General features: G+C 43.5%; 3 protein-coding genes across 6 annotated transcripts in view; 1 reads left to right on the top strand and 2 right to left on the bottom strand.

Annotated features, from left to right (window-relative positions):
• Nucleotides 1–5,743, bottom strand: part of CASC1 (cancer susceptibility 1) — a 31,264-nt gene extending 25,521 nt beyond the window's left edge. For both annotated transcript variants that reach the window (XM_032221478.1, XM_032221479.1), the window contains exons 1-3: nucleotides 5,688–5,743; nucleotides 2,928–3,009; nucleotides 1,401–1,492 (exon numbers count right to left, since the gene is read on the bottom strand). In XM_032221478.1, coding sequence (XP_032077369.1) covers nucleotides 1,401–1,492; nucleotides 2,928–3,009; nucleotides 5,688–5,690 — 177 coding nt within the window. In that variant the 5' untranslated portion in view covers nucleotides 5,691–5,743. The remainder of the gene's footprint in view (nucleotides 1–1,400; nucleotides 1,493–2,927; nucleotides 3,010–5,687) is intronic.
• Nucleotides 5,744–6,337: 594 nt separating this feature from the next.
• Nucleotides 6,338–9,702, top strand: ETFRF1 (electron transfer flavoprotein regulatory factor 1). Its single transcript, XM_032220650.1, has 3 exons — nucleotides 6,338–6,439; nucleotides 9,177–9,273; nucleotides 9,396–9,702. Exons 2-3 carry the CDS (start codon nucleotides 9,229–9,231, stop codon nucleotides 9,603–9,605), a joined length of 255 nt encoding a protein of 84 aa, XP_032076541.1. The 5' UTR covers nucleotides 6,338–6,439; nucleotides 9,177–9,228; the 3' UTR covers nucleotides 9,606–9,702.
• A 5,244-nt stretch (nucleotides 9,703–14,946) lies between these two features.
• The window catches only part of KRAS (KRAS proto-oncogene, GTPase), a 34,360-nt gene continuing 26,038 nt past the window's right edge, over nucleotides 14,947–23,268 (bottom strand). The window contains exons 5-7 of one of the 3 annotated variants that reach the window (XM_032221753.1): nucleotides 19,258–19,373; nucleotide 18,299; nucleotides 14,947–15,527 (exon numbers count right to left, since the gene is read on the bottom strand). In XM_032221753.1, coding sequence (XP_032077644.1) covers nucleotides 15,411–15,527; nucleotide 18,299; nucleotides 19,258–19,373 — 234 coding nt within the window. In that variant the 3' untranslated portion in view covers nucleotides 14,947–15,410. Of the gene's footprint in view, nucleotides 15,528–18,298; nucleotides 18,300–19,249; nucleotides 19,374–23,268 lie in introns of all 3 variants that reach the window. The other 2 variants (XM_032221752.1, XM_032221751.1) reach the window with 2 other exon arrangements.

Genomic DNA, 23,268 nt, shown 5'->3' with positions numbered 1-23,268 from the left:
CCTTTCTTTCTCTTTCTCTCTCTCTTTGTGTGTCTGTCAGTCAGTCAGTCAGTCTGTCTGTCTGTCTCTCCCTCTCTCTGTGTGTGTGTGGGGGGGCAGTGGTGGGTTTCAAAAAATTTTGGAACCTCTTCTGTAGGTGTGGCCTGCTTTCCGGGTCCACTGGTGGAACCTCTTCTAACCGGTTCGGTAGATTTGACGAACCGGTTCTACCGAATAGGTGCGAACTGGTAGGAACCCACCTCTGGATGGTACCTTACTCAATAGTAGTAACTGTGAGAGGGATCTTGGAGTCCTAATGGACAATCATTTAAATATGAGCCAGCCGTGTGCAGCGGCTGCCAAAAAAGCCAACACAGTTTTAGGCTGCATTAACAGGGGGACAGTATCAAGATCACGTGAAGGGTTAAGACCACTTTATAATGCCTTGGTGAGGCCACACTTGGAATACGGCATCCAGTTTTGGTTGCTAGGTTTATAAAAGATGTGGAGACTCTAGAAAGAGCAAAGTAAGAGCAACGAAGATGATTAGGGGACTGGAGACTAAAACATATGAAGAACTGTTGCAGGAATTGGGTATGTTGAGTTTAACAAAAAGAAGGATTAGGGGAGACATGATAGCAGTCTTCCAATATCTCAGGGGTTGCCACAAAGAAGAGGGAGTCAAACTATTCTCCAAGACATCTGAGGGCAGAACAAGAAGCAATGGGTGGAAATTAATCAAGGAGAGAAGCAACTTAGAACTAGGGGGTGACAGGATGGCAATGTTCCAATATTTGAGAGGCTGCCACAAAGAAGAGGGAGTCAACCTGTTTTCCAAAACACCAGAAATCAAGACAAGAAGCAATGGATGGAAACTAATCAAAGAGGGAAACAACATGGAATTAAGAGGAAACTTCTTAACAGTGAGGACAATTCACCGGTGGAACAGCTGGCTTCCAGAGGTTGTGAATGCTCCATCACCAGAGATTTTTAAGAAGAGATTGGACAGCCATTTATCTGAAATAGTATGCAGTGTTTTTCAACCTTGGCAACTTGAAGATGTCCGGACTTCAACTCCCAGAATTCCCCAGCCAGCGAATGCTGGCTGGGGACTTCTGGGAGTTGAAGTCCGGACATCTTCAAGTTGCCAAGGTTGAAAAACACTGGTATAGGGTTTCCTGCCTGAGCAGGGGGCTGGACTAGAAGACCTCCAAGGTTCCTTCCAGCTCTTCTTATTCTGTTATCCATGAAAGGTGCATGGGCTAACATTGGGCTCGGTGGAGAGATTCAATTTTTTTTTACTACTGGTTCTGTGGGGGTGGCTTGGTGGGCATGGGGACAGCCAAAGGGCCGGATTCAGCCAAAGGGGCTGAAAAAATGTTCCCTACATAATATCCACAGCAGGATCTGAGGGAGCTCACTTTAGCTTCAAGGTGTTCCGTTTTCTCTCTCTCAATGCGTTCCTTTTCCGCCTTCACAGCTTGTTCCTGCTCGGCGCGTAAGCGGGCTTGCTCTGGGAATAAAATAGGAGACACAGTTAATGAGGTTTTATTTTTATTTGAAGGGACGCGGCGGCTCAGATGCTGAGCTTATCGATCAGAAATCGAATCCCTAGCGCCACATAATCGAGTGAGCTCCCATTACTTATCCCAGCTTCTGCCAACCTAGCGGTTTGAAAGCAGGTAAAAATGAAAGTAGTAAAATAGGGACCACCTTTAGTGGGAAGGTAACAGCGCTCCATGAGCCTTTGGCGTTTAGTCATGCCGGCCACATGACCATGGAGACGTCTTTGGACAGCACTGGCTCTTCAGCTTTGAAACGGAGATGAGCACCGCCCCCTAGAGTCAGGAACGACTAACACATATGTGCGAGGGGAACCATTACCTTTACTGTTGTGTTGTTATGTTATGTTATGCTATGTTATGCTATGCTATGCTATGCTATGCTATGCTATGCAATGTATTGTTATGTTATGTTATGTTATGTTATATTTTATTTATTTTTAATTTGATTTTTTATTTTATTTTATTATTTTTATATTTTATTTTATTTTATCATTTCTATATTTCATGTTATTTTATTTTTATTTATTCTGATTTTATTTTATATTTTATATATGTTTTATTTTATTATTTATTTTATTTTATTATTTTAATATTTTCTTTTATGCTATTATTTTTACATTTTCTTTTATTTTATCTTTTCTATATTTCATTTTATCTTATCTTATTTTATTTTTTATTTATTTTATTTACTGATGTGATCACCCTGATTTTATTTTATTTTATATTGTATTTTATATAAGTTTTATTTTATTATTTATTTTATTTTATTATTTTTATATTTTCTTTTATGCTATTATTTTTATATTTTCTTTCATTTTATCATTTCTATATTTCATTTTATCTGATTTTATTTTATTTTTTATTTATTTTATTTACTGATGTGATCATCCTGATTCCTTCAACACAAAGACAGGTAGTCCTTGACGTACGACCCCAACTGAGCCCAGGATTTCCATGGCTAAGGAAGACAGTGGTTTATGTGAGTTTCGTCTCATTTTACGGCCTTTCTTGCCGCGGTTGTTAAGTGAATCGCTGCGGTTTCTGAGTTAATAACCCGGTGGTGAAATGAATCAAAGTCCCTCATCAACTTTGCTGGTCAGAAAGTCGCATAAGGGAGTCAAACGACCCCAGGATGCTGCAACGGTCGTAAGTGTGAGTCACTTCCCAAGCGTCTGAATTTTGATCACGTGGAGATGTTGCAACGGTCGTAAGTGTGAGTCACTTCCCAAGCGTCTGAATTTTGATTACGTGGAGATGTTGCAATGGTCATGAGTGTGAAAAAAAAGTCATTTGTTTCAGTGCCATTGTAACTTCAAATGGTCACTATGTGAACCGTTGTAAGTTGAGGACTACCTCTAACACAGAGGGTCAAAATCCACCTACCTTCCTCAAGCAGTCGCCTTTCCTCCTCTTCCCTTAGCATCCTCATCCGTTCAGCTTTACTAATCTTCTTAGTACCAGCAGACTGAATCCAAACAAAATAACGGAAAAGAAAGGAAAGGTTAAGGCACTTCTAAAAATGGCAGAGCAGAAGGGGGACTCCGTATATTTCTTGTTCTGAAAAATATATTGGTAAAAATATAGCCACTTTTCAAATTGAGGAGACATGATTAGTTTTGAAACTGTGGAAAGGAAGATGAACTGACTTTTATTTTCCTACTAGCTGTTAACCCGGCATTGCCCAGATATTTGTGTATCCTGTATAAAACATTCACAAATGTCCGGACCAAACGTATTTTCTAATTAATGTTGAATGTTCCCCCTTACCAAAGGGAGCCCCCTTGTGGAGTACTGTGAAGCCGTTACCATGGCAACTCCACTGCGCTGTAAAGTAGAAGCCATTTTCCGGCAGTACAGTAGAAGCCACTTTACAGCAGTACAGTAGGAACGGAATCCGGAACCCACCACTGCTTCAGCGGCAGCTGGTGCTGGCAGGGGGTGTCAACAAGTTTAGGTCAGTTTGAGGAGGACACAACAGGCTGTGAGTTTGTTAATCATTCCTGCACTTACATGCCATCAGGGGTGGGTTTCAGGCGGTTCGCGGCGGTCCCCGCGAACCGGTTGATCGGCGAACCCGGAAGTAAGTAACTTCCGGGAACGCCGAAGGATCCACCTGCCCGCCCGCGTTTCTTACCCGGTTTTGATGAGTTCTGCGCTTCCACGCATGCGCAGAACGCATACAGTGCCTGCGCGATCCTCCAGGAGCAGCTGGAGCATCGCACAGGCGCTAGTACGCATGCGTGCACTGCGCGCGTGCATGAGGACGCCGCTGGCCCCGTTCCAACCGAATCGGTTGGAACGGGGCGAGAAACCCACCCCTGCATCCCATATATATTAAAAAAATAATTCCAATGCTGGCTGGGGAATTCTGTGAGTTCACACATCTTAAATTTGCTAAGGTTGGGAAACACTGCCACAATGGATTGAAACCAGCGGTGGTATTCAGGCGGTTCGGAGCGGTTCGGGCGAACCGGTAGTTGTGACCTACAGTTGGCGATGTGGGCTTGCTCACCCACCCCGGCTCTGTCGTCCTATTTAACCACATTTTCTAAGCTGCATGCATGTGTGCAGAAGGTACACACACTCACAGTTTTGGGGCGCAGCAAACCGGTGATAAAATTATGTGAAACCCACCTCTGATTGAAATGCACTGTGTGAACTCACCTGCTTTTAAGCCAAAGTGGATCATCATTTGAAGTTATATATCTATATCAAGGTTAAATATACGGGCTATTGGTAAGTATGAATGCCTCTAAGATTAATTTAGCTGTCTACCTACGTACCTTTTTCTTTTTGGGACCCTAAATGCAGAGAGGAAGGGAAAAAAAGAACAGAGAAAATCAGAAAAGCACAATAAAATTGTCAAGACAACGGAGGGGAAAGTATTCTGAATTCCATCTTACCATCAGCCTAAATATCTGTGTTCACACAAACACAAGTTGAACCCACAAAATGGAGCACTGAAAGTCTCAACCGTCTTCTAATGCTTTACAAAATATCCTGTCTCGGATTGCAGCTAGTCCTCACTTAACAACTAGCAATTCTTTGAAATTAGAATGAACCTCCCCCCAGAGCTATCTATGACTCAGTTCTGGAGATCTAACCGTCATACCCTCCCATGATTTTCAGTGGTTTTTGGGTCCAATTCTAGCATTTACTTCCAGTTTTGGGCAAAAAACCCCACCAATTGAATAAAATGGGTTCGTTTAATGACTGCCACAAAAAAAGGGATTGTAAAATCAGCCGCCGTCCTGTGATGACCCACTTAATGACCGCTGCAATGTGTGATGAGCCACGATGGTGCAGTGGTTAGAGTGCAGTACTGCAGGCCACTTCTGCTGCCTGCCGGCTGCCTGCAATTTGGCAGATCGAATCTCACTAGGCTCAAGGTTGACTCAGCCTTCCGTCCTTCCGAGGTCGGTAAAATGAGGACCCAAATTGTTGGGGGCAAGAGGCTGACTGTGTAAACTGTAAACCGCTTAGAGAGAGCTGTAAAGCACTATGAAGTGGTACATAAGTCTAAGTGCTATTGCTATTGTAATCCCAGGCAAAAAAGCTTGTAAAATGGGGTGTGACTCACTTAACGACCACCTTGTTTGGCAACAGAAATTCAGCTCCCAATTATGGTTATAAGTTGAGGACTTTTTCTATTAGGAAGGCAGAATTCACTGGCAGCCAAGGAAAAAGAGCTCAGGTGGATATTCCACAGGTGAAATGCATGTGGAAGACCAAGGGAAGGCATCACCTGTGGAATATCCACCTGCTTGGTAAAGCCACCTCGGGTTTAATAGGACCGAGACATGAAGCTTTATTGGGGTTTGACCCAAAGGCGTCATTCTCGCCTCCATCTTAGCATCTCCAAGTGGAAATAAAATATTGTTTTGGAAAAGCAGCAGGAAAAAAAAAGAAAAAAAGTTATTTTTTTTAAAAAGACATGCAGGTTATAACCCCAATGGGGAAGGAGGTGCCAAATCCCGCAACTGCAGGGCATGGCTGCGTTCATACAACACACTGACCCACTCGCGTGTTTCATTCTCTTTGCAAAGCGTCCGCAAACGAGATGCGGGGTGCGTGTGATTTGCATATGCAGATAGATATGCAAATAAGATCTCCCCTCAGGTTGGGGGAAAGGGCGTCACTCACCATTTTTCAGCGGCACCCTCAACAGCCAGGCTGAAAAGGTGTTGACGACCCCGCCCCTCCGTTTCCGCGGCAACCAGTCCCGCCCCTCCACGCCGCGCTCCGAGAGTCCCCGCCTGGCAAAGGGGAATGAATTCAACCAAGAGGAAGGCTAGTGTGAGAAGACACTTCCGGTTCCCAAGTGAACTTTGCGGAGTCTATATTAGACTTAGGCGTCTCATATACAGAACGAGGACAATCGGGATGCGTGGCGCTTCGGGAGGAAAATGAATAAGATCTGAGGTTTTTGGGGGGCACTCCGTGTACTGATAGAGGTTTTGCCAATGCGTACGTTGAATCGAATTCGGAAGTGATAACTGAGGAGGTGACAGTTTTCATTTTGTTCTTCCTCTTTCATATATTTTACACGCGAATGCTAACTTGGATACGCAGGGAAAAAATGAGCACCCTTTAAAATTAACTTTTAAAATTTTAATTAATTAAGTTTTGCCTGTTGGGTGTATGGAGCCGCCCATTCTTGCTGACCGCGAAGCGATTACAATTCCATTTGGTTAAAACGGGACTCTCCTCTGAGAGCAGAGGCACTCCTCTTCCCTTTCGTATCTCTGCCTATCCCTGCTTGCGAATCTTAAGGCAATGCCATTCAGGGCGTTTGAAGAGTCCTCTGGCTCCGCCCCTCGAACTTGGGCGCAGGCGCAGTAGCCGCCAGGCGACCCTAGGTGTCTTACCAAATTGGGAGTTTATGAACTACGCAGGTAAGTGAATTTTAGCTTAACGTTAAGTGAAATTAAGTGAATTACGTTCTCATCGGGTTGGGGAACCTCCCAGACTCCGGGGACTCGGCTTATTGGTGGGCAGCTTGCAGCTGTAGCCTTCAGCCCTCTTGGTATGTTGCAGTACTACAGCTCCCATCATCCACAGCTGACTGCAGAATAGGAAATCTCTGATTAAAACCCTAGAAATTAGCTGGATTCAGTGTTGCATGCATGCAGGATCTCGACAGGATCCTTTTTCCTTACTACCTGCGAGGTTGGTTGGGGGAAATCTTAGTAATGGATCAAAGTCCTCCCCGGGGAGCCTCTGTGGTTGTGGAAGGACTCCAATCTGATTTGAGTGCGTTGAATCCAGCCTCTTCACCACAGTTGCACCCTGGTTAGGGCAGGTTGTAAGCAATAACTTTTCCCTGTAACTTTTTTTTTAATTTATCAAAGTATCAAATCAATGCATGAACCTGAGTGCCATACATTCTCATACAAATAAAGCATAACGAAGTTAATCATAATCCTTGCATTCAATCCGCTTGTACATTTCTAATAATAATAATGCATACTTGCATTAATTTATAGTCTCATTATTCAATTATTCCACATTTTCTCTAGTTATTTTCATTTTGTCATATAAAATTTGGTCTAGACTAACGTGCCCCCTTTTCTTGTTTCTATCACTTATTCTAGCTTTTGATCATATCACCCTTTATTTATTTTTTTAAAAACTTTCCCTTTCTTTCTTATCTAACTTCTAATCATGTCACCTACTTAAAAAAGGAAAAGGAAGAAGAGAGCAAAGGAACTCAAAACAGCAACAGCACAAGAAAAAAAACCTCGATCATCCCTTGCCTGCTATCATCCAAGAAGTAGATTTAAGAGAGGAATATGGGAGGCAATTTTTTTTTTAAAAAAAGCATAGCAATTAACTTTTTCCTGTATCTTTTATGACTTTTTAGGAACTTAATTTTCTTCCTTGCTTGCTTTTCTCTGCAAATTCCTACACTCTTCCTTAAGAAAATCCTTGTTATGTGGATGGTTCATATTTGTTGAAGGGGGGAAAATAGCTTAAGCAAGGGGGAAAAAAGTGATCAACCAGTATGAATCAAATCTAACTTCCAGCTTTTCTTTGATGATTTCTCTTAATTTCAGAATGATTGTAAGCAGCAGGTGGATTGAATGTTTTTCTAGGTTTTTGGTTGGTTTTTGGACCGCTTTCAGGCCATTTGGGGGGCCCCCAAAAGCCTGAAAATGGCCCTGAAAATGGCCCAAAAAACAGCCTGGTTTTGGGCCGTTTTCTGGCTGGTTTTCAGGCCAAAAACAGCCTGAAAATGGCTCCCAAAAGGCCTGTTTTTGGCTATTTTGGGACATTTTGGCTGGTTTTTCGGGCTGTTTTTCAGGCCAAAAATGGCCTGAAAAATGACCCCCAAAACAGCCTTGAAAACCAGCTAAAAAACAGCTGGGGGGGGATTTTTCGGGCTGTTGTCAGGCTGTTTTTAGGTGCTCCAGCACCCGTGAAAACCAGCTGGCCGGCGTGCATGTGCACACTAGAAACCAGAAGAGCAGCTGGCGACGGCACGCATGCCATAGGTTCCCCATCACAGAGCCAGAGGATGTTAAGGATTGTAGTCCAACACATTTGAAGGAACTTAATGGTGTACAAACGATGCATCAGCTGGCTCTCCAAAATGTCAAAAAACAAAACAAAACCCAAAACAGACTAAAAGATGTGGAGACTCAGAAGCTGGGAACAGTGAGAAAAGTGATTAGAAGTCCAGAGGCTGAAACACACGAAGAACGGTTGCAGGAATTGGGTGAATCTAGTACTCCACAAGGGTGCTCCCTCTGGTAAAGGAGAAAATCCAACATTAGAAATTACTGTATTTTTCAGAGTATAAGACACCCCTTTTTCTTCCCTAAAAGAGGGTGAAAATTAGGGTGCGTCTTATACACTGAATGTAGCCCCTCGCAGCCACTGGCCTCAACCCTTTGACCTGTGCCTCCCAGCAATTTATCTCCTTGCAGCAAATGGGGTGGGTGGGGTGCGGAGGCTGCAATAGGCTATAGGAATCCCTGCAGCCTGAAACAGCTGATGATCGGGAGAAATTGAAAGTGAAACTTGCTGTTTGCTCCAGGAGGCAAATTGCTGGGAGGCAGAGGCAGATTTTTTCCCTTGTGCTAGCCAGGCTATTTGCTGCAAGGAGACATGTCAGTAACTATAAACACCTATAGAATGTTCAAATTATTAGACTTCCTTTTTAAAGATGGCTTTATTATTGTTTGAGACAGCTTAACAAAACGAAGCAGCTTTTTAAAATAAATGCTTGATCTGAAGAGGCCCAGTGCTATTGTATCTTCTTTTAAATAGCAGAGAATAACTATACTTCCAGAAAGCACACCAATTTTAACAGCATTTGTACAAGTATAGTATGAAATATAACACTACAAACAGTGTATATTGTCTATATTGTTTGCTGTTTGTTGCAAGGAGGCAAATTGCTGAGAGGCAGAGCCAGATATTTTTCCCTTGTTTTCCTCCCCAAAAGCTAGATTCGTCTTATACTTCGGAGCGTCTTATACTCCGAAAAATATGGTATGTTCGTTCCGGACATTTCCCCCCCTATAAATAAATATCCGGGCAATGCCGAATTATCAGATAGTCTGTAATTTTAAAAAAAGCTGTTCGGATTGCATCATGCACCTCATTTTTAAACTGATTGTTCTTCAGGTAAATATGCCAGTCCTCATGAATAAAACGGATATATGTCTCAACTGACAACATGGCCAACCCTCTCAGATACGAAGTACTGAATCTGTACAAAAACGTAAGTTCTGTCCAGCTATTTGAGGGACACCTGGTTAGGAGAGGCAGAGTAAACTGGACCTAAATAAGAATTTCTATGATTTGCTCCATGTGTAATACTCAACCTTTTCTTGTGTTTTGAAGCTTCTGTATCTGGGAAAGGAGTACCCCAAAGGGGCTGACTACTTTCGAACTCGACTCAAGGCAGCCTTCCTGAAAAACAAGGAAGTGAAGGACCCGGAAGAAATAAAAAAACTGATCGCCAGAGGCAAATTTGTCATCAAAGAACTGGAAGCCTTGTACTTCCTCCGAAAATATCGAGCTCTGAAACAACGATACTACGAGGACAGCTGAGCACCAACCCGTTGTCTGCAAGGCGGGTGCAGCCCAGAGGTTAAATGGTGGGTGATCGGGCTTGTAATGGTAATAATAAAATCTGTTGAATAATGTCTTAGTTCGTTCTGCAGAAAATGAGGGTTGAAAGCAATGACAGAGAGGCATCTGTTACCATCAGGGTGTGTGATGGCTATTAATTGAGATAGATTTTAAACTATTAAAAGTATAGGTAAAGGTTCCCCTCAAACATATGTGCTACTCGTTCCTGACTCTAGGGGGTGGTGATTAACTCTGTTTCAAAGCCGAAGAGCCAGCGCTGTCCGAAGACGTCTCCATGGTCATGTGGCCGGCATGACTAAACGCCGAAGGTGCACGGAACATTGTTACCTTCCCACCAAAGTGGTCCCTAGTTTTCTAACTGCATTTTTTACCTGCTTTCGAACTGCTAGGTTGGCAGAAGCTGGGACAAGTCACGGGAGCTCATTCCATTACACAGCGCTAGGGACTCGAACCGCCCACCTTTCTGAACAAGCTCAGTGTCTTAGCCACTGAGCCAACGCATCCCTTTAAATGGATTGAGGCACCATAATTCCCAGAATTCATCTCTCTGGTTGCATTAAGATGTTGCATTAACTGGAATAATCTCTGTCACCAGACTAATAAGAATACAGCACCAGCATACAGCTGTCAGATCTATGAGAATCCTATTTTACCAGTATGTGCACCTTTGCAGGGTGACTAATCAAAACATCTGCCTGCCGGAACGGGTTCATAACCGGATTATTTCCACACAGCTGTAGAAGGCCTCGCCCACCTTATCTAAACTAGCTTTAGGCGGACGGCATTCCCACAGCACAGGTCATAGATCGAGTGATTCCCAAAAACGCCTGTTCACAACAATACAAGAAATCGTAAGCAATAGGTTTGCCCAACACTTCAGTCTCAATTCTGAAGTTAAGTGCTTTGGAGCAGGTGAAGGACATCCGAATAAATAGATCACTTTCAGAACATGGATAAATTAGCCAACTGTTACCTTCATTGGCTTTGAAACTCAGCCGCTAGCACGTTTTCAGTCCAGAGATCAAAATTATGTGAACAGGAATAAAAACAGATCGAGCAAATGAAAAGGCTTCACCAGTAAGACCACACCTAGAATACTGCATCCAGTTTTGGTCACCCCACTATAAAAAAAGATATTGAGCCTCTAGAAAGAGTGCAGAGAAGAGCAACCAGGATGATTAGGGGGCTGGAGGCTAAAACATACGAAGAATGGTTGCAGGAACTGGGCATGGCTAGTCTAGGGAACAGAAGGACCAGGGGAGAGATGATGGCAGTGTTCCAATATTTGAGAGGCTGCCACAAAGAAGAGGTGGGTCAATCTGAATGCAGGACAAGAAATAATGGATGGAATCTGAACAAGGAGAGATTCAACCTGGAAATGAGGAGAAATTTCCTGACAGTGAGAACAATCAACCCATGGAACAGAAGTTGCCTTCAGAAGTTGAGGCAGCGTCATCCCTGGAAGCTTTCAAGAGACTGGACTGCCATCTGTCAGAAATGGTGTAGGGACTCCTGCTTGAGCAGGGGGTTGGACTTGATGACCTACAAGGTCCCTTCCAACTCTGTTAATCTGTTAACAATGCCCTGGAGATCTCTTCCTCAACAGCAGTTTAGAGAAAACACTGACTGCAAATAATTCATGTGAAGGGAGAGCTTGCTATGTTAGATTTTTGGTGGTGGCTACAATAGAATTCCACTCTAGTAATAGTAAAAGCATCCTTCTTTTGAAAGAAAGCTTTGCAATTGAAAATGATAACTGTCTGTCACAGTAATAGTGGCTGTAACATAAAAATATCATAAAAAAAGAAAAAAGAAATTATAGATGGGGCCCAAATTCATTCTGCCCTAATGATTAAAAATGCAAATGTTTTAGTAGCTTAAAAAGGGAAGAGGCCTCATATTATCTACGGATGGAAATGAGAAGATAAATATCTCCAATCTGACACCCAAAACATGGTTAAAATTCAGGGGCTGCAGAAAACGTTATGTTGTACATAACGTTGGTGTAATAGTGAAGAGTGGGGGGACAACGACGAAGTGACTTTTAGTTTCACAGGCTGAAGCTATTTCTATACTATAAAAGACTTTTCCTTCATTTCTTAATGAAAGATAAATGGAAGGAAGAAACAGAATTCTGGCAATTCTGGGGTTGGACTAAATGACCTCCAAGATCCCCTCCAACCCTGTTATTCTGTAATCCAGTAACAGGTTAAGCCAAAATTCCTGCAGGGATGAGCTTTTGTCAAATGTTCAGATCATTAATAAGGTAAAGGTTCTCCTTGCACATGTGCTAATCATTCCCGACTCTAGGGGGCGGTGCTCATCTCCATTTCAAAACCGAAAAGCCAGCACTGTCGGAAGACGTCTCCGTGGCCATGTGGCTGGCACGACTAAATGCCGAAGGCGCACGGAACGCTGTTACCTTCCCACCAAAGGTGGTCCCTATTTTCTTACTTGCATTTTTACATGCTTTCAAACTGTTTGGTTTGCAGAAGCTGGGATAAATAACGGGAGCTCGCTGTTACGCGGGGCTAGGGATTCAAACCACCGAACCGCCGACCTTTTGATTGACAAGCTCAGTGTCTTAGCCTCTGAGCCACTGCGTCCCCAGATCATTAATATATGGCTTTATAAACACCTCCACTGTTTGCTCTGTCGCCTGATTTCACCTTTATTTTTTCCTAAAAATAATAAAAAAAAATGGGACAAAAGCAAAGCACTAGCCTCCTGCATCATCTTTATTTAAAACAAAGGCTTTGGAGTGTTTTATCAGGTTCTAAAATATTGAATAAGATGGGTCAGTGCCACTTAACTGATGCTCAATTTTAACCCTAACCCGTTTCTGGCCTTCCCGGATAGCAATAGCAATTAGACTTATATACCGCTTCATAGGGCTTTCAGCCCCTCTCTAAGCAGTTTACAGAGTCAGCATATTGCCCCCAACAACAATCCGGGTCCTCATTTTACCCACCTTGGAAGGATGGAAGCCTGAGTCAACCCTGAGCCAGTGAGATTTGAACAGCCGAACTGCAGTCAGCTGAAGTAGCTGCAGTGCTGCACTCTAACCACTGCGCCACCTCGGCTCTTTAAGATGTCCACTAGGCCCATTTTTCACTCTCCCCAAGCCTCCGCGCACCCCCTGCACTTACCTGCATCCACAATGTGTGGAGACTCCTGGGAGGGGTGGTGGGCGGGGCCAGCCAGGAGTGGGTTCTCTGAACTGCACAATCTTAGAGGTTCTCCTGAACCCCTGCGGACCCCCAGCAGCCCACCCCCGCCACCCCCACCCCCCCAGAAACCAGCATTTATTTCATTTCTGGCAAAAAAAAACCCACTCACTGGATACAATGGGTATGCTTAACAACCATGGTGTGGTAACCCGCTTAAAGACGAGCATGGTTTGCACCTGTAATTCCAGACTCAAGTACAGTTGCAAATTGAGGACTACCTGTAGTTGGTAGAGACTACGGGGTTGTATCATCATGAACTTCAAGACACTCACTCAAGGCCCAAGTTATATAATTTGCATTGGGCAGAGATGAACAATGATGCAGAGCGCATGACGTCATTGTGGCTTCTACCCAACACCCGTGGAGGCCGTTCAGTTTGGGGTTTTGAGATGCGGCAATTCCTGCCTCTGACTTACACTCTTACACTTACCTTTGGTAGGAAACTGTACTTTTGTTTGTGGAAAGACCGTGGAGTCCTTGGTACTCCCCGGGTTTGTTTACTTGCCGACATTTTGTTACCAGACTAGGTAACACTATCAGTGCTAGAAAGGAGTGGGGTTCACTGTTTATATACAGTGTAAGTTAGAAGTTTATATTTAGTAGATTGTTCTGTCAATGTTGGAGGAAGTAAGCAAGCCTAATCAGGGAACTATTCAGGAGAAAACACCCCGCATCAATACCAACAACATCTTCTTTTTATATGTATAAAAATGGCTTTGTGTGTGTGTATGCTCCAGCATAACTCTGGACTGCCTCGAGCAATTTCAACCAAAATTGGTATACAGATGACTTACTCTCTGGAAAAAAATACTGTGGGGTAGGACACCCCAACACACCCCTGGGGGGTTGTTCTGTTAAGATACAGCCTGTTGTGCCTTAAAATGCCTTCTACTGTACTGCTATAAAATGGTTTCTATGCAGTGGAACAGCACAGTGGAGTTGCCATGGTAACGGCTTCACAGTACTCCACAAGGGAGCTCCCTCTGGTAAGGGGGAAAATGAAACATTAGAAATTATGTTTAGTCCAGACATTTTCCCCTATAAAAAAGTACCTGGCCAACACCGGGTTATTGGCAAGCTGCAGAGGTGGGTTCCTACCAGTTCGCACCTATTCGGTAGAACCAGTTCGTCAAATCTACAGAACTGGTTAGAAGGGGTTCCACCAGTGGACCCGGAAAGCAGGCCACACCTACAGAAGAGGTTCCAAATTTTTTTGAAACCCACCACTGGTCCTTGGATAGGATTATTCTACACTATCAAGCTCATATTTATAAAACTCAGTGCCTCTGTGAAAGGTAAGGATGACTACTGCGTTTGTGGTGCAAGCAGAACATTGCGTGTGTTGAAGTTGTTTTAACGCAAACCAAAGATGCCTTTTAAAAAACAAGTTTACATCCTATTCTTATGCATGCCAGTGCTGTGTGTGAGGTAATTTAAGGTGGTACCGTGTCGTCGGCATCTTCATATCTGGTCACATGGGCGGCAAGCCACTCCCATCTGGTCACATGGGCGGCAAGTCACTCCCACAAAGAAGGCCACACCCACAGAGTAGGTTCGAACAATGTTTGAAACCCACCACTGGCGAGCTGCATATAAAGTGAGAGCCAAGTCCACTCCCTTCTAGTACTGATGATGTAATCTAGATGGGTCATTAAACGCCTCCAAGTAAATCACCAAGCTGAGAGAGAACCTAAGACTTCACAGTTCAACCCTGAGCTACAAATATTCTCTTCTTTTGGAAAAGTCTTGTCACATTTCAGGAATGCAATTTCAGGAGACTGAGACTGAGGTGATTTAAACATTCTGTGGAACATGACAGTCTATCTGGAATAGTAAATCTGCTATGCTGGATGAGATAAACTCCTCAGTTCCTCCTTCCTACCCAGTGGTGGGATTCAGCCAGTTTGCACCACTTCGGACTGAACCCGGTTGTTGAGTTTCCGAGCAGTTTGGTGATCTAGTTGTTGGAAGAAATCATTAGGGCAGAGAACTGGTTGTTAAATTATTTGAATCCCACCACTATTCCTACCCTGGAGCAAGGAACGTCATGCATAAAACCGAGCCCCAGAGAAGGAAAACAATGTTTATTTGCTACCACAGTTGATGCCCCAGCCTCCATTTAGCGCTAAGGCTGGTCCTCAAAAGTGCGGGAAAAGTCTCAACCTTCGTGGGGAGGGGGGGGAGGCAAAAACAAAATGAAAACAAGCCAGAAGACGATTAGAAGATTCTGCGTGCACCAAGAGACTCCGAGGAAGAACTTTGAGGAGGATCTGTCGATTTGTGTTTCACAAGCGTGGAGAAGTTAGGAGATCCAGCTTTCCGGAATGTTCAGCACTTATTTTTCCGCCGTGAGGAAAATAAGCCGTGGGGGACTATATAGTTGGCAAGCTCGGGAAGCAACGCGATGGAAGAAAAAAGTGATGTTAAAAATGTCTCGTTCTAATAATTTAGTGTGAACGGTAGAAAAAGGGAGTCGGGTCTACCGAAGGACCCTCGACGGATAAAAGGATTAACAGTATTTTTGAATTTTGTTTTACATGATTATACATTTCGTCTTGGACTTCTTTTTCTTCTTTTTCCCGTTTTTGCTCATCTTCTCTTTGTGCTTCCGGATCTCTCGAACTAATGTGTAAAAAGCGTCATCCACACCCTGCAGAGAGAAGAGGAAAAAAACCTTGGTAGATTTGGCCGAGCTTTGATATAGCATGTGGTGTGAATTAAGCCCATAAGCTAATTTATGATTCAATGTATTGTTAAAAAAATAAAAAGAAACAAGCAGAAAATGAGTCACCCCAATAAGCCAGTTAAGGGTGCCATGAAACCCAAAAAGCAGGCAGTGTTTCCCCAAAAATACGACCCTCCTTGAATGTCCTAGCTTGATTTTTACATGTGCGCCCAAATCAGGGGTGGGTTTCAACCGGTTCGCGGCGGTCCCTGCGAACCAGTTGGTCGGCGAACCCGGAAGTAAGTAACTTCCGGGAACGGCGAAGGGTCTACCCGTCCGCCCTCCTTACCCGGTTTTGACGAATTCTGCGCTTCCACGCATGCGCAGGACGCATACAGCGCCTGCGCGATCCTCCAGGAGCAGCTGGAGCATCGCACAGACGCTAGTACGCATGCGTGCGCTGCGCGCGTGCACGAGGACGCCGCCGGCCCCATTCCAACCGAACCGGTTGGAACGGGGCGAGAAATCCACCCCTGGCCCAAATATAAGGCATACCCCCAAAATAAGCCCTAATTAAGACCCTGCCCACTCTAGGGTACACAGGTAAAAATTAAGCAAGGGTGGGGATTGGGGGGGAGGAGGGGGGAGCTGCCCTACTACTTACCTTCGAACAATTGCAGCCAGGCCTCCCACACCTGCCTTGCTGGCCCATTTCGTCTGCAGCCAGCAAGACTTTCCTTAAGGCCCTTGCAGGCTATAACAAAACTCTGTTACCAGCTGCAGAGGTCTTCGGGAAAGCCTTGCCAGCCTAGCTGGCCGCAGAAGTTCCTAACAACTTCAGACAGTGAAAAGGAGGCAGAGAATGATGCACGCAAGTGAGGTGAGTAAGTGGACAACATTCCCCCCCCCCGGAAAATAAGACCTGGTACCTTTTTTGGTGGCTATATATATATATATATATATATATATATATACATACATACATACATACATACATACATACATACATACATATATATATATATATATTAATATTAGTGTCACAACCCCTGGTAAGCCCCAATTATGGGAGGAAGCTAACTGCTTCCAACATCTGTCAATCAGCTCGTCACAAGAGTCCATCACGACAGAAACCCAATATTTTTACTGTTGCCTTTTGTTATATTTGTGTTTTTATTTGTGCTGATAAATAAATAAAGGGAGACTAGTATAGATCTATTTCAAGCTATTTAGCTCTCATCAGCTAGCCATACCCTTACTGGGAATCGAGCCTGTGCTGTATTGCCTCTAAGGCAGATGTGTTAACCATTGAGCCACAGAGCTTGACTCCTTATCAGCCAGCCAGGGAAGAAGGTATATATTTAGAGGCTAGTTGATGAGAGCTAAATAGCTTGAAATAGATCTATACTAGTCTCCCTTTATTTATTTATCAGCACAAATAAAAAACACATATATAACAAAGGCAACAGTAAAAATTTTGGGTTTCTGTCGTGATGGACTCTTGTGACGAGCCGATTGACAGATGATGGAAGCAGTTAGCTTCCTCCCATGATTGGGGCTTACCAGGGGTTGTGACTCTTTATCTATATCTATATCTATCTATCTATCTATCTATCTATCTATCTATCTATCTATCTATCTATCTATCTATGTCTGTCTGTCTGTCTGTCTATCTATCTATCTATCTATATCATCTATCTATCTATCTATCTATCTATATCATCTATCTATCTATCTATCTATCTATCTATCTATCTATCTATCTATCTATCTATCTATCTAAGACAGGGTCTTATTTTCAGGGAAACACAGGTACAACAGGAACAAGAAGCCAGGAGTTTATTAGCATGCATTTCCTAGCTATTTTACTTTCCAAAAGAGAGGGAAAACAGTACTATATATTTCTGAAAGAGAGAGAGAATCTATGAGCCAAGGACCGCATCATTTAATGAATAAGCCACTGCTAAATAGTTCCACCTTTCATTCTCCTTATATCCTTATATTCATAACATGGAAAAAGGCACACTGAATCCCACAATGGAAGAAGTAACGAAATTAGCAGTAATAGCAAAATTGTCTCTTTTAAATTAAAGGATGGAATCTATCTAGCTTTGTTTCTATTTGGAAACCGTTTCTGGACTTTTTGCTCGAAACTGTGGGAGAAAGAAGAAACTTCGACTTTCGGTTTCGACGACATTTTATAATGCTTTTGTAATTAAGCCGAGTGGTTAGGCTGCAGTACTGCAGGCACTTCAGCTGACTGCTATCTGCAGTTCAGCGGTTCAAATCTCACCGGCTCAAGGTTGACTCAGCCTTCCATCCTTCCGAGGTGGGTGAAATGAGGACCCAGACTGTGGGGGCGATATGCTGACTCTGTAAACTGCTTAGAGAGGGCTGAAAGCCCTATGAAGTGGTATATAAGTCTAACTGCTATTGCTATTATAGAAACGGCTTATATATAAAAAGAGTGGTCACAGAATTAACTTCTTCATCACTGTTGTAAATGCAAACAATCGCTGTATGCGGCAGTTACTCAATGAGGACTACCTGCACACACACTTGGCTGTAAAACAAATGGCACGTTGGGCAGCCTTTCAGAAATCTGCCTGGACAAGGACCCAATCAGGACTCAGCTGTTCAAAGGAACCAAACAGAACCCAGCACAAACAACAGACCAATCAGGAATCCGCGCTGCAAAAATGCTTTATTAGAGAAAAGACAATTTACTGCATCTACATTGATTGGTGAATGGAAACCCTGCATGGACTTTTTGCATTTAATAAAACCCCACCTTTTGATTTATGGTTTTGATTATTAGGATAGATTACACAGCAGAAAGAAGAGAGTCATGATGTAACAGTGGAAAGACTGGATGGAAAACTGTGACCAAGTCACCCCAGTCCTTCTCTTTGTTAAGACTAGATTTATGCAATTCCTGCAACTGTTCTTAACGTGTTTTAGCCTCTAGCCTCCTAATCACCTTTGTTGCTCTTCTGTTTCCGAATCTCCACATCTTTTTGCCTGTTTCTTTTGACATTTAGGGACGCAGTGGCTCAAAGTCGCTGAGCTTGTCGATCAGAAAGGTGGGCAGTTCAAATCCCTAGCGCCGCATAGCTGAGTGAGCTCCCGTTACTTGTCCCAGCTTCTGCAACCTTGCAGTTCGAAAGCACGTAAAAATGCAAGTAGAAAAATAGGAACCACCTTTGGTGGGAAGGTAACAGCATTCCGTGAACCATCGGCATTTAGTCACGCCGGCCACATGACCACGGAGACGTCTTTGGACAGCGCTGGCTCTTCGGCTTTGAAACGGAGATGAGCACTGCCCCCTAGAGTCACGAACGACTAGCACATATGTGCGAGGGGAACCTTTACCTTTTGACATTTTGGCGAGGCAGCTGATTCATCATTGTACACAATTAAGTTCCTTCAAATGTGTTGGGACAACAATCCCTAACATCCCTAGAGCTTCTCGGAGTAGGCAACGAGAAACCCAGCCTCTCAGGGCGCAATCAGAGGGAATCAAAAGTTCCACACAGCAAAATTTACGAAAAGAATTCAATCAGCTGCTACTTACAATCATTCTGAAATTAAGAGGAATCATCAGAGAAAAGTTGGAAGTTGGATTTGATTCATACTGGTTGATCACATATTTTTTCTCCTATCGAAAGCTCCCTCCCCCCCCCCCTTTAAACAAAAATGAAACTTACCCGGTTACATTAAAGGGCATTTTTTAATTTTCATGCACCCCGGAGTCTTTTCTTCGGTGGTAACTTTTGTCAATCGGTGCTGCTGAATCTCTCGCACCAACGTATAGAAAGCATCTTCCACTCTCTGTTGTTGCAAGACACAACTCCTTTAGAGTCGGTTTTCACTTAAGCAGGTGATCAAGCAAGGTTTCGCCCAGGAGCCAGTGGAAATAGGCTGCCGGACTTTGGAGAAGAGTAGGGGAGAGAGAGGTCTCTAGCCTTTCCTGGTGGAAATCTTGGGGTACCATGGCTGATGGCAAAATGTATCAATCTTCAAAGAAGCAACCTTCCATACATTGCACCCCTCGAGATATGCTGGGTCCACAATACATCTACAGAACACCCGTTTCTGCAGGTTTTAGTCCCAAAAGCACTTTTTTTTTCAAAAGACAACTGGACTTCGTTTTTCCTTGAAGACGTTCCATTTGCCATCCAAGAAGCTTCTCCAGTTTTGACTGAAGGGTGGAGAATGAATGGATTGATATTCCTTGCAGTCATCTGGTTGTTAACACTGTCTCTGAGAGTCCTTAAAGCCACTTGGAGGTTTATCTGTGTCCTCAGGGTCCCCCGAATAGCACAAATAGGTATGAAACCTTCTTGGAAATACTGAAAGGACTCTGCTGTAAACAGAACATAGGTGCATATCCTTTCCCCTCTGTCGAGAGAGGAGTTCAATTTTAACACAGATGGCCTCTTCAATCCCTCTTTCAAACCAGTGGTCCTCCTCTCTGTCCAGAATGTGGACTTCAAGAGTAACCCTTGTTTCGTCTTTCAAATGCAGATGGACTGCTGAATCTTGTCCTGGTGGGTTTGTTCTCCTATGTTGTGCCATGCATTTGTGAAGTGGTAGTTTTGTTTCTCCACTGCTCAGGTCTGCACCAGTCTCACTGCACTGTCCTGCATACACGCACACTTTTAAACCCAAGAATACACACAAGGCGGAAGCTTGTGCATCTGACAAAACATCCCAGACACAGCCTGAGCAATGTGATATACGCGGTGTGATGTAGTGAGACTTTCAATCTGAACTAAAGGAGCTTCTTGGATGAGAAGCGAAACGTCTTCAAGGAAAAGCCATTTATTTGTCTGAAACGGTATAGGGATTCCTGCCTAGGCAGGGGGTTGGGCTAGAAGACCTCCAAGGTCCCTTCCAACTCTGCTATTGTATTGTATAAAAACAAAGGAAATCCAATTGCCTTTTGAAAAAGCACCTTTGGGACAACCACGGCCCGGATGACTGAAAATCTCCATAAAGTTTTAGCATAGTCTCTCATATTAAACCATAATGTGACTAATTTTGTGGGTGTTTGGAGTCGACTTACCGTATTTTTCAAAGTATAAGACGCACCTTTTCCCCTAAAACAAAGGCTGAAAATCTGGGTGTGTCTTATACACTGAATACACATTTTCTGCCTCCTGAAACCCCACCCCCTTCACCAAAATGGCCATGCACAGCCTTTAGAAGGCTTTCAGAGTGTTCCTGGGGGCTGGGGAGGGCAAAAATGAGCGAAAAATGGTCCGTTTTTTGCTCAATTTTGCTCCCCACCCAGTTCCAGGAGCACTCTATAAGCCTCCTAAAGGCTATGCATGGTCTTTTCTCTTTTTTTTGACAAAAAACGGGCCTGTTTTCGTGAAAAACAGGGCATTTTTTGCTCCTTTTGGGGGGGGCAACCCCCAGGAGCACTCTACAAGCCTCCTAAAGGCTATCCATGCCCTTTTTTGGAAAGAAAATGGGCCCGTTTTTGCAAAAAACGGGTGGTTTTTGAGAGGTCTGAAGAGTGCAAAACCTTTTTTTTTAAATTTGCCTCTTCAAAATCTTGGTGCGTCTTATACTCCGAAAAATACGGTAGCCAGAATGGTTTGTCAAACATGGAGCATGGTTTCAGCACAGTGTTGCTCTTTCAAGGATGAATGAAGAGGATCCAACCAGATTTAATTCAGGTTTGACTATACCCAGTGTCCAAAAACAGTGACAATTTAGGAGCTATATCAAGTGGTCTTGAACACTTTGGGAGACGTTTCAGCATCCAATCATTAGACAAGGGTCTCTGGTCCATACTGAATATTCTGGGGGAAGTTCTACTCAATCTGGCTCATCTTCAACCTTAACAGTCAGGGCTCCAGAATATACTTTCCTCCTCTCATAGCTTTTAGAGAAAGTGCAAAAATTCACATAAACATATTTCTCCTTTTGATTTTGTTTGAAGAACATCTCAGAAGGTCTTTGGGAAGGCTGTGAGCTAAGCTCCTGTAGATGTCCCATCACCAAGCTCCATAAACATTTCCCATTAATATTGTCCTGGCCATCACCTTGATTGAGCCCCTTTGATCACTATCAGGCCTGCAATTATATTCCTTTTAGAATTTTGGCCTGCCACACTTTCTCTTATTTCATTATGCTGTTTCACTAGTATAGTTGATGGGAGGGGGGAATAGACAGGAGTAGGATTGTGGAATGTATTGTTTTCATTCTTTCCTAGAAGCCAAGGTCATCTTTTGTCTCCGCACTTTTACACCTGATCGGAAGCAGCTGGGTGGAGACGCCAGAGTGGAAGAAGAAGATTGGACCATGTGATGGATTGTGGGTGTGGGGACAAGATCATGAACTTTTAACTGGGTGGGATTCTGATGTAATTTCCAGAATTGGGATTAACACAGATGTGCTGTCTGCTTTATTAAATTGGAACTTTAAGGATCATTTTGCCTTGGACTCTGATTTAATTCTACATGATACTTGGAACGCTGACAATCACAATGCCTCCTGCAGTCCAGATCATAACACCCTTTTAAAACCTCTGATAAAAAAAATGGGTGACATGATTAATTCTGTTGTCCACGTTCCCCCCCCCCCGCTCAATTTAGAGAAGCTGGGATGCTCTTTGCTTCCATCCTAATTCCTGAAAATCAGGAGCTGCCATTCTTTCACCTTTACCGACAAATCAAGAAAGAGATCCCATCTTGACATGGCTACCACTGTGTAGACAAAGCCAAGCAATCATTGGAGAACTGCCCAATGGGGCAAAATCCTTCACCACCACGAGGAGAAAGAAGAAGATCTAGAGAAAGGCCTTTAAAGAGCCACCCATTGTTGTGGTCCACCAGTGGAGCTGGCAGCAGATTCGGACAGTGAGGAGGATGGGGAGGAACCTGGGCCAGTCCTGGAGTCTGGGGAAGGCTCTGATAAGGGCTCTGCATCGGAGGCAGAGAGGGGTCCAGGGCCATCTGACAATTATCAGCTGCCTTCAGAGACAGACATCAGTGGGGCAGACGAACAGCTGGAGCCTGTTCCCAGTGTATGCATGGGCAGAGTTGCTAGATGAAGGGAACAGCTAAGGAACAAGGGACTTGGGAGTAAAGCTGCAGGTGGATGGTGAATGGCCCCTCCCAGAGGGAATAAAAGAGGAGCGAAAGGGGAGTGGAGTTTGCAGGAGACAATTAGTTCATTCCTGCATTCATTACATCGCTTTCTGAACGACCATTCAACTCTTTGTACCATTACTTTAATTTTATTATGTTTTACAAGCTCACTAAATGTAAGAACACAAAAACAACCCCAACCAACCTGATAGTGATCACAATGTCTTCCTCTCAGCTTCAATATATGACATCAGTAACTGAATCCTACTGTGATCTGATTAGCACATTGCCAAAACAAGATGACACCTGATTGGCTTTCTAAACACTCATGTTCATTGGCTACAATCAGAGGAAGGAATCCACCTGTGCAAGTTATGCTTCCTTTTTCTGGTTATTCGGCTATAATTTTTCATAGAATACAGATAACTGAACAAACCTTATTGGATTACATTATTGATTAAATTATCTGTCCATTCATATATAACTTTATGGCCTTACTCCAAAGAAAAGTGGTGTTATTAGCCATCAAACCTCAAAAATACGCTTTGCTCAAAAGTTTTCCACAATTTTAGCCACTACTGTATGTTCTTAGAAGTCAAGTCCTCACTGGAGATGACTTTCCT

This window comes from Thamnophis elegans, chromosome 7, assembly GCF_009769535.1.
Source record: "Thamnophis elegans isolate rThaEle1 chromosome 7, rThaEle1.pri, whole genome shotgun sequence".
NCBI lineage: Eukaryota > Metazoa > Chordata > Lepidosauria > Squamata > Colubridae > Thamnophis > Thamnophis elegans.
This window is presented reverse-complemented; position numbering and strand designations above follow the sequence as displayed.